The sequence below is a fragment of the Nestor notabilis genome, unplaced genomic scaffold (genome assembly GCF_000696875.1).
Source record: "Nestor notabilis isolate BGI_N333 unplaced genomic scaffold, ASM69687v1 scaffold5382, whole genome shotgun sequence".
Classification (NCBI taxonomy): Eukaryota; Metazoa; Chordata; class Aves; order Psittaciformes; family Psittacidae; genus Nestor; species Nestor notabilis.
The window spans coordinates 27,072-38,597 of NW_009916845.1; the positions used below are offsets into that span (position 1 = coordinate 27,072).

The window sequence follows — 11,526 nt, forward strand, 5'->3', positions numbered from 1 at the left end:
AAACTGCAGACATCTCCTGCAGTGATCCCTATGACAGATGTCCTTTGTCAGTGGCCCTGCATTCTCATTTTCTCCAAATCTGATCGAGCCCAGTGTTTTACCTCAAACACTCAGCAGTTCACAGACAAGAAATTAACACAGGCGACTCATAAAGGGGAGGCAGTTGGCACAGACCAGGCTGAATAAATTGTGCCTTTCTGGTTTTGTTTTGGTTTTTTTGGGGGTTTTTTTGTTTGGTTGGTTTGGGGTTTTTTTTAAATAGAAGCAAAACCAAGACCACAACACAGCAGGAAGAAGAATACCTCCTCTCGAGAAGAACAAAACTCTGGGTTTGCCTACCACTACAACCAACTCTCATTACTGTCAGTTGATTACTCTGTGCTTTCTACCCAGCTAGGTTATTACGACCACATCCAACAGAAAGCATGTGAAAATCCTCTGCGTGTTCGCCTGCCTTGTTCCCATCTCCAAGCCTGACTCCGAACTCCAACAGGAAGCCCAAATATTTAAGATCAGCTCCAGGCATTTGGCACGTAACATTTGATAGGAACTTTAGGCTTCTCAGGATCTGGCCTTTAGGGAACAGTCCTGTAAAGGTTACTCACATATTGTATTTTGGGATCCCAGCGTCTGGGGCTCCCTCAGTGATGGCAGAAGGAGCCTGTACCGCTTGGGGAGTCTGGCTGAAGCTTTAGGCATACTACACAAGTGCATTTAACACAGTAATAACTGATCTTATTCTTAGAGATTGAGCTGAAACTGCCAGGAAGCAGCACCGAGATAACAACTGACCACTAAGATGAAATGTAATCACTCTAATTATGAAGAAGAACCGGTTATCAGGAGGAAGGTTTCAGGAACACTGAAGTCAGCTGGCAGGATCCAGCCCATCTGATTGGAAACTGTCAATGGAGCCACCTGTGGAAGCACTACCAGGTTATAAACCAGGAGGAAAGGAGAAGCTGGGGAGGTTGGTTGTGGCTTTTTGTGCATTCAACTTGCAATAGGAAATGGGTGAAGAAAGGCAAAGCCTCATTCTCTTCAATAGATCCAGATTATCCCATACTCTTATGAAGGATGATCTAGAACAAGAAATTTAGGAGACTTATGCTACTGGAAGTCTGTAAAATCTGATTTTCTACCTTTAAGCAAAGTAGTTGTGCTAATGGAATTGTTAGTTCCAGTTTCTTAACTGACTTCTGAGGCCTCAAGAGCTGTGAATGGAGTAGGATCTTTGAATTCCCAGTGATTTACCTCTGAGAAGATCTCAAGTGCTGGTGGCTCTGGCGAGCAGCTCACCTGGGATGGGTAGTTGGTTACTGCTGGTAATTTATTTTTTATATGAAAATTAATGTTGTTTGCTTCATGGTAGCAATTCAGTGGCCAAAATGGATGCTTTAAAGTAAGTAATCAGTTAAAATGCAAGAGCAAAGGGATGACTAGTAAGTAGAAAATCAGAGCACAATAGCTTTTACTTTTAGATGCAGTCTGTGGCTCTGTGTGGACATTAAAGACTGTTTACTCGCAGGAGTTATAGTAGACAGTGCCGTCACCTGTGGGCGAGATGGAGAGCTGAGTTTATTGCACTCTGGTTGTTAATGTTGCCCTAACTAGAACCTAGAAGGGTGGGTAAGTCATTTAGTGTGCTCTAGAGGTGCAATTTGCTGGTGAGTACATGTGCCAAAGGAAGCTGGGGGGAAAAGGGGAGAATTAGGGCAGCTTTTTCACCACTTAGTACTGTAACAGTAAGGGATCCAGGGAACCTTTTCCCATCCCTGGCTGCCCCTCTTGTCCTTCTCCATCATGGCCTACCACAACTTATGCTAGGCTTCTCCTGGTTACTGCTGTAGCTTAGTCAGGTAAAATAATGAGTATTTCACCTGATTGTCTGGGAACAGGAGGGGGTTACTCAGCTGTAGCACCAGTGTGGATGTCAGAAGGTTTCCTGTTCTGCTCTTGAGTGCAAAACCCTGCTGTGAGTGGGTTTCTTGGCTACCTAATACCAAATTTCTAAGGAAGCGTGCGGGTAGAAGCTCTAAACCAAGGTTTCATGGTGAACACTGTAAGTGTATCTGTAAGAATAGTGTAGCTCTCTAATTAAAGAACTAACAATCAGCAAGGTCTTTGAGGGGCTGGGTGAGAAACAAATCTATTTCTCTCATTTTAAGTGTTAATCTTGCACCTGACTCTGCTGCATTTCAACCTCACGGATGTGGGTAATGTCTCTCTTGTCCTGAACCTGCCGGATAATGAATCCCCCTCTGCCCAGAGGGTGCGGATGCTGCAACCAAGCGGTGCGCCAGGAGTTCATGGTCAGCTTTGCAGGAAGCTGATGCCCTCTGCTGGGTGTTAAAACGTAAACCCCAACTTCAGAGCAGGTGAACGAGCGACCGGGCAGTTTAACTGCAACCATTCGCACCTCCCTACCATATTCTTTAATACGCGCTTGGAGGAGAGCTGTTAATTTGCAATCTAATTGCAGTGAATGAATATAATAGTTCTGGCTGTGGCTTTCTCACTGGTAAATATTAGATGAAACTAAAGACCTTTAAATACAAATACAATCCTTTCGATAAGCTGGGCCTCTGCTATTAGCAGGTTTTGAAAGCATGTTTAACTTGAAGTTGGAGAGAACTGTTTAGCCTCTTTAAATACAGTTGTTAGTAGTATGATATTGACTGGTTCAAAGACAGTTTAAAGGCAAATAAAACTTGATAAGAATGTTTGTGAAAGAATTAGCGGGGAAAATTATCTGACTCATAAGGGGCAAGCTACAGCATGTCTGCACACCCCGTTTTCCACTGAGACACAAATATGACCCCAAAAAAGTGGCTCGTTTTAGAGGAAAACTATGCTTTTTCATGAAACTAGGAGAACTTGAAGGCTTCAGTGCTCATTCGAGCAAGCTGTAGCCCTGTCACATAACGAGTGGCAGATGTCCACCTGAACGCTTACTCTCTGTGTAGCTCTGTCACTATGGGATTTCAGTGTGAGCCCTTGTGCCGATGTCTGTTCATCCATTCTGGCTAACATCTGTAACACCTATACAAAGAGGCTAAAAAGAACATTAAAACAGGTCTAAAAGGCACCTTACAGGCTTTAGTTCTGACTTGTAGAACATAAAATCATGCCTTTTGTGTAGGTCTGTCCACTTCCTGCTCATTTCTTGAGTGGTCAGCCAAGAGATTCAAAACTTAGCGTCTCCTTACGTTAGTTTCTAAGAGTTATGAGAAAAAACCCAATTCATGCTGTGTCTGAGGATAAAGTTAAAATGTATCTATCACCCAAATGCCTTTTAGCAGCATGGATGCTGGAAATGTTAATTTAACACCTTTTCTGACTTACCTGCCTGTACTATATCATTATTGGAGTAAGCACACTAACTATTTAACAGGGCATGTGTCATCAGTTTGAAACTCAGCTCCACTTATGGGGGGTAGGAAAGGGCCCATTCTGCCTCAGACATTACCACAAGGTGGTGTGTGGTCTCTCACCAGGCCCACAGAACAACTGACTTCAGATGCTAAATTTGACCACGTCCTCAGCTTGGTGTGAATTTTTCTTTGTGATGGAGACAAACCAACACAGTACCCAACCGTGCACTTAAGAGTTAAAAACCCTGGATCTTCTGTTCAATAAGCTCAAAGTGCTCCATGGGGTATGTATTATTCATAAACTAGATTCTTCTATTGACATTGATTTCTGTCTTTTAAATACGTAAACTTTGTCTAGGCATTAATTTTTGCAATTACTATCGAAGGGCAAGTTTTAACACGGTAACTGTTGGTCTTTCTCTTTAATGAATGCAGATTTTGAAGTGATTATTACACCTGGTTTATGAACTTTGGCTTTCTTGGGAAGTAGTTGTTTCCTTTGGCTATACTGGGAGAACATACTGTGTAACAGGCTTAGTTGTAGAGCAGTTCTGAAAGATGGGCAACTACAGGTGCTATTTGGAACAGTATGCAATCCCTTTTAGATGATGATAAAATAGCTTGTTGATAAATGCTGATGAGACATGTTTGTGTGGTGGTTACAAAAACATACAGGGGGAAAAAAAAGGAAGTCATAGCTGTAAGCTTTTTAAATCTAGTAGGAGTATGTCTTTTTTTATGTCAGTGAGGGTGGTGAGGCACTGGAATGGGTTGCCCAATGAAGTTGTGAATGCTCCAACCCTCACGGTGTTCAAGGCCAGGTTGGACAGAGCCTTGGGTGACATGGTTTAGCGTGAGGTGTCCCTGCTCATGGCAGGGGGGTTGGAACTAGATGATCTTCAGGTCCTTTCCAACCCAAACCATTCTATGATTCTATGATTCTATAAAATTGTTGCAGCAATTGTCTCTGAACATAAAACCAGGTGAAGACATGGAAGTATATAAAAACACACCACAGCCTAGGCATGGTAAGGAGACCAGGTGAATGTATATACCCTAAATATGTAAGAAGGACAACTGAACAACCAACACCAAAGGGTCCTGTTTCACTGGAGAAAACCCTAAGTCTCCTCCTCTAGCTTCTATAGTGATCACCAGTACCCAGTACTTAGCCAGGTTTTTAGTCAAACAGCAATGCTATGCATTTGGTTAGTAAGCAATGAGTGACTGATTTGGGAAAGTACTCACTGCTAGTGAATCTGTAAAATGAGGGACTGAATATACTAACTTTTCAGAGACTTAATGGAGATGGAGAAATACAGTTCTTATAATGGGATGGATGCTTGAGGCAGTGTAAGCTACTGGTAGACTTGCGTTTCATTTCAGTGAAATGCTTTAACATTTAAATACTTCACACAGTGCTTTTAAGTCTGTGGACTTAAGTAAATTACATTCATCAAACAGTTGGAAGCCTGATTAACAATAGGTACTGCTGACTGGTCTATTTAAAAAACAATAAATACGTAAGAATTACAAGACTGGACCAGCTTTTTCCCCTCACTTTCATGGAGGTATCTATTTCTATTTTGGTTTAATTCTAAAGGTTGCTTAAGAGGTGAAACAGCTCCAAACATGTATGGAGCACGTGAGATTAACTGCTGTGTCAGGATAAGCACGCTCTGCAGTTAACAAAGTAAAATGTATTAAATGCCACTTGCACGTAAGGGAAGCCCTATTACTCAGTTGTGGGGTTGCTATCCGGGGAAGTGTAAAGAGTATGCTGCTCTTCCCGAATAAACTCAAGATGGCTCTTGTGAGGAATGTGGCTGGAATCCAAGGCCAATGAGAGGGACACACACCTCCCCCCCCCAAGAAAGTCTGTTCAGTTTTGTAGCAGATTTAATAAGAATTTATTATAAATTGATGCTTATGCTGCACTAGGACCAGTAGATGTCAGCGTAACTCAGAGCATTACTTTAGATTTTAGTGAGAAAACCTTCAGGACTTATCAGAACCACCACCACTCTAAACAAACAGCAAGATTATACAGCTTTACCCACTGGGGTACTTACTAAGTCTTCAGAAATCAATGGTTAACAGTATTCTTGAATAAATGTGACCTAATAAACACGCATATCTTCCAAGTCTATCACAGAAGTAAGGAATTTATCCAAAACACAACAAAAATACCAAAGAATACTACTTAATGTTACTTAGATTTCAATTAGAAAATGTTTTCCTTAAATGATGTTATACAGTAAGATTTTCATGTTCTGCAGATGACAGATAATGCATCAACCAAACATAATTTAAATTGAAATGTTTGGGGTTTTTTGTAGCAGTCTGGGTATTCTTAGTTTGGGAACAGACACTCAGATGCATTTCAGCTGCATGTAAACCTTTACCTTAAAAGTAAGAGGGCTATTGAAGTATCAGTCAGTCCAGTCTAAATACAGACTGATAACAAATACAGCAAAATTATTTCAATTGTCTTAGAAACTAACAAATCAGTACCAGAGTTAAATACTTCAAACTGTCAAGGCATTGAAAATATGTTAATTTAAACACTTCAACAATGAGGCTTGAATTATAAGGATAACTTTATCTCAAACCCCTGTAATTTGGATGGGATCTGAATGCCTAAATGCCTTTGAATCCACTTAAGTGAACGGGATTGAATTTATCGCCTGTAGCTGGGATAGAATTGTAGAAACTCTATTGAAGCATTCACTATTAATACTGGAGAGGCTTTTAATAATACCTCATGTAAATTGATTGAGAACTGTTAAGAGTGTTTCACATAAAATAGGTTCAAGACCATGAGATCCTGAACTAGAGAATGAAAAATGAGGGATACATGAGAGATGGTACATTCTACAAAACAGTGTATGAAACAAGTGTCTCAGGATGTATCACATGAAAATTTAGCCCCTTATACCTAAATACAGTGAAAGACTGTTCAATCAGAGGTTACTTGGATGACTAATGAGACTGAGTACAAGGTAGAATGAAGTGTAAAAAGACAGTAGTACAATTACCTCCATAATCATATCTCCATAATCAAAATAGAAGCGAGCATATTAATCACGTGTATTGTGACAAATTCCAATGGCTTTCATTAAACCACTGACAAACGTGCTATGTTTAATCAAAGCATGGAATATATTCTCAGGATAAATAATGTGCATGCACTCTAACCAGCATGCTTATTTCTGATTATTTCTCCTCCTTCTATCTCGATTTGCTCATACAGCCACTTGCGGTCACAGCGACATTCAGCTCCACACTTGTTGGAGCCACACTTTGGGCAAGCATAGAAACATCCAAGGCAATCCTCATCCAAGCAATCACAGAGGTCCATCCCACTGTACAGCAGCAGTCCCTGGCTGTCGTACACTTTACTCTTGGCCGGTATAACTTGCCTGTGTAATGAAAAACAATGGTTATTTCCACCTATTTTCATGCCAAGCTGCCAGCAGTTGTGGACGGAAGTTTGCTTTCTTCAGGTGTTCGTTTGAACACTGTTAATTTAAAAGATGTATGTTACTGTATTTGACAATATTTCTCAGTCCTCACTGTATCTCCACTACAGTGCTTTGGAAATAATTTCAAGAATGGGAAGGCTTTATTTCTTCAATAGCAAACTTACTCAGGCACTTATGAATATTCTTATTTACATGATGTAAACTTCAGATTATACCTGCATGTTGTGAAATACTCCCTTAATTTACTTTTCTTTTGTAATGTGTAGCTGTAATTCAAAGGAGGTCAAGTAGGTCATTTAGGGCGCACATATCCTAATTTTAAAGTATTTTTACGTTTTGTCATTACCCATCTCTCTAACAGTTCTGCTTAACTCCAGAATCTCAGAAAAACTCTGTTTGGAAGAGACCTCTGGAAGTCATCTTGTCTGACCCTCTTTTCAAAGCCAGGTCAACTCAAATTAAGCTACTTAGGGCTGCATCTAGTTGAGTTCTGAATAGCTCTAATGTCAGAGAGGCCACAACACTTGTGATGCAGCATTTTACCACATAGATAGAGAAAGTTTTCTTAACATCCCAACAAAATGTCCCTGGTTGCAAATTCTGTCCAAACTGAGTGGAGAAAACAAATGGAGGTGGGAAAGGATGTGTAGTTTGTAAGTAGCACATCTAGTGCCTGCTTCTGTCTTGTAAGGTTAGAGAGCAGGGGAAAGGCATGAATGTGATCTTTCTTGCATGTTTTAATAAATACTGTATGACTAGTTAAACTGGGATTTCCATCACTCTCCTATCAGGACAAGACTGAACTGGTCCAAGCTTTGTAGTAGAAAATGCCAGGCAATATTCAGTTGCATACACCTTTCCCTTGTGGAAAGCATGATAATCAGTCACATTAAAAGGTTGCTATTTATTACCTAGTGCTGTTCAACGCTAACTTTTGGGGTTTTTTTAAGGAAGATACGGTCCTACCTTGCACCCTTTCGTTCACAAAGTGTAACTAATGGTTTTATCGGAAGATGACAACTCCAATATTTTACATGTAGTCTATTTGATCTTACTGTATTCAAATTCAGCCTATTATCAGAAATTTAGTTTATGTATAAACTGATCACTTCATCTGTGATCTGTGTAGTACTGTCACACCTTACCAAATACTTGTTTGTATTCTAATTGCCTGAAATATGGACCGTATCGTAATACCTGATCTTCCATTTTGTTCATCTCAGTAATGAGAGTGAGCTTTAACATCCTCAAAACCAAAAAAGCTATCTGTAAAGGTGCAAACATCTACATAGAGAATGTTACAGTGCTAGAGGAACACTAATCATCAAGTCTATTTGATTCTGAAGTGAAAGTTAAAGATGGTGTAAGTATAGGAAACAGCTCACCTGTCCGAATTAAATGCCGCATTTTTTGTTTGCAGCCTTCTTTTTTCCCTCTTGCTGGTCTCAGGAGTGAATTCAGTCTGTCGGCCTGGATTAGCAAACTGTAGAGACTTTAAAGCCTTAGCTGTACGCCCCTGAACAAAGACAGAACATTTCATTTGATTACAAATACAAACCTAAATTTGAAAGAAAATGTTCAGATATTGTAATAACTTGGGTAAATTGTTGACCTCAGCTCTAAGCACTGGATTTCCCTGGAGAAACAACTTAAGTCTTAAAATTCTTCCAGTCTCAAAACACAACAATACAAGCTTTACAGCAGCAGTTTTAATCGATGCTTTCAAATTTCACCCCATCAGTCTCATCCCACTGACATGCAATTGAAAAATACAGCTGGGCAACAGCCCCTGGGCTGAAAGGGACAACAGCTCTTGGAATGCAATTCTGCTTTGCTACAGAACATATCTGGATGAGCTCTTGCTGATTTGGTCCCCCACACTTCCATTGATTGCCTGCAAACATCTGGAACACCGCATTCAACAATGTACAAGCTGTGTTCCAAACTCTGCACTTAAAGCATTATTCTCACAGTCCATTACTGCCCCTGAACAAACACTGTGGCCTTCACAGGTCAGACACCACAACTAGCATGCTTAATTCACCTTCATGCAGGGCCACTTGGTAATGAACTGCCTGAGATCGTGGATATTTCTGTTTTCAAACTGAAGTGACTAAACCCAAAGTTTATCTCAAATCCTTTAGAGGAAACCTTTGCAGTGTTCGGTTTTAAGCACATGAGCTTGTTACTTGCAAGGCGTGAGTAACAGCTTAGAATACCAGCAACAGTCTGGTATTTACATCAACTTATTAGTTGTAAGCCACCCTAGTAGACAATATCGTTCGCATTTAAGAGGTCATAGTAGTTAATTAGGGAAGTGGAATTTTTAAGGTACTCCAAGTAAAAGTTGGAGTACAGTGAACTCCCACGCAACGAGCAGGCTATACACCCTTTCAAATTTCTATTAAAAAACTTTATTTCTTTAGCTAGGGCTTGTATGAAGCCAAGTCCCAACAGCTTGCAGAACTTAAGAGGGAATGGGTAAACCGATCCGTATACGTACATCTGAATCAAGTTTTCTTCTTTGGCGATCTTCAGATTCAACATCCACGCTTCCGTTTATTATCTGCATGCATTTGGGACAAAGCTTCCAACCAGGTACAAACTGCCTTCCAAACTTGGCACTTAGAAAAGTTGCATCATCCAAGTCAATTGCTCGCAAGTTTTTCTTTGATAGTTTTCTGTGTATGTTGAAGGGATCGCAACATGACTTCTGCAAGTCTTCAAATCTTTCAATGTAAATTTTTGCATGATGGAAGCAGATTGTATTGTTGTCTGAAAGGGTTATTCCAGTCCTAAGCTGAAGTAACAGTAGATCAGATGAAGATAGATCTTGCTTAGTCTTGAAACCAGTGTGACGAGTGTAATAGGTCTTATGGCATTCATTGGTAGTTTGAAGCTGAACTCCGACTGAACAAGGATCCATTTTACTTTTTTGGAACAGCTTATTTTGCCTAACGTGAATCTTTTGAAGTCTTTAGTAGTTTCTATGAAGATCACCCTAGAGAAAGCATTAAAATCAATGAGATTTGTGCTGCAAACATTTACCTGCAAGCTCGACAGACTAGCTCTAAGCAATTTAAAAGACACGTAAAGAAATTACAGCTTTCTACTCTAAAGACCACCACAAACACATTAACTTTAATTCTGGAATTAAACCATGCATCTTATTCCTTCTGGAGGCATTTCCACTCCCCCACCCCACCCCTATAAGCATCAATTCAAAATGTTTAGTAGTGTTACTTTCTCAGAAGCAATCTGCAAGCCAGACACGAGGTGGATGAACTCTTCAGACACCAGCCTGCTCTGGTCATTAGTTTCCAGGGGGCCCCTCTCTCGGCACAGTCCTTACTCATCAAGACCAGTTGCAAAGGTGGCCCACAGGAAGACACTGCTGATGGCTAAAAAATTCACCCATCCTGTTTCCAAGTAATTTCTAGGAAAAAAAAGTGCTGAAGGTAGGCTGCACGGACTGCCTTACGTCAGTTAGCAATTCACACCCAACAGTGCCTGCCTAGGTTGTTCTTCCCATGTAGACCAGGGGCAAGCTGACGTGCAGAATCAACCAGAGTCTTTTCAATAAGCAGCCTGGGGTATACACAGAAGCTGGTGGTTCTAGATGTCTGCAGAAGTGCCCTCCAGCTGAGTGCCGTGTCTGTTTGATGTAAATATTGGGCAGTTATTTGAAGTTAAACAGTAATTCCATTACCAAACACAAAGCTAGCTGCTGCAGAATGGTCTCACACCCATGCCAAAGTTTGCTGCAAATCCAGTGCTGGCCCTGACACATCAGAGCCTGAGCTCATATTGCCCTATTTTATACTGCAACATAAAGGACAAATTTCTACCAAAAGAACTCATTTGCTTTCATGATACTTGAGAACCTCAACTACAATGAATACAGCCTAACTGGGATGTTAATGTTCACCTACACACTATGCAAAACCAAATTCAGACAAAAAGCTGTGTGCTGGTTTTGGCTGAGAGTTTTCTTCACAGCACCTCGTACAGGGCGATGTCCTGGATTTGTACTGAAAATGGTGTTGACAACACCCTGATGATTTAGCTAATCTTCAGCAGTACTTATACAGTCCCAAGGTGTCCTCTACTCCTCACACCACCCCCCCGCCCCCAAGATTAGGTAGAGATGCACAAGGAGCTGGGAGGGGACACACACAGGACAGCTGACCCCAACTGATCCAAGGGATGTCCCAGACCATATGGCATCACCCTCATCAATAAAACTGGCAGAGGAGGAGGTTGGGGGCACGGTGCTCAGGGAGTGGCTGGTGTTGGTTGGTGATGAGCAACTGTTTTCACTCGTATTGCTGCTGCTGCTTGGGATTTATTTTCCTTTCTTTTTTTCCTATTTATGTACTTTTACTGCAGTACTATTTGGAATAGTACTTTCTTTTTTTTTTAGAATATCTTTTAAAAGACCACGTGTCAAACTTCACCATGTTAATGAACCAGCTACACTCGGAACGAATCTTTTTTTTCCATTAGGTGCATAAAGTTTGTCTTTCCAGCCTATGTAACTGGAACTGTGTATGATCAGAGCTCATTGCAGCAGTTAACATTTGATCAGCAATTTAGCTAACATCAAGTTATTCAAAGTTGTCTGTTAAAGGCTATGCACCGAGCTTGATGCTCTCGGCCAATTCCTG

At 40.8% G+C, this 11,526-nt stretch overlaps 1 protein-coding gene across 1 annotated transcript; it reads right to left on the reverse strand.

The window, feature by feature from the left end:
- Positions 1 to 6,567: 6,567 nt before the first annotated feature.
- Positions 6,568 to 9,862, reverse strand: ARL14EP (ADP-ribosylation factor-like 14 effector protein). Its single transcript, XM_010024773.1, has 3 exons — positions 9,363 to 9,862; positions 8,245 to 8,375; positions 6,568 to 6,796 (listed from the first exon to the last, which is right to left on the reverse strand). Exons 1-3 carry the CDS (start codon positions 9,783 to 9,785, stop codon positions 6,568 to 6,570), a joined length of 783 nt encoding a protein of 260 aa, XP_010023075.1. The 5' UTR covers positions 9,786 to 9,862.
- Positions 9,863 to 11,526: the final 1,664 nt, after the last annotated feature.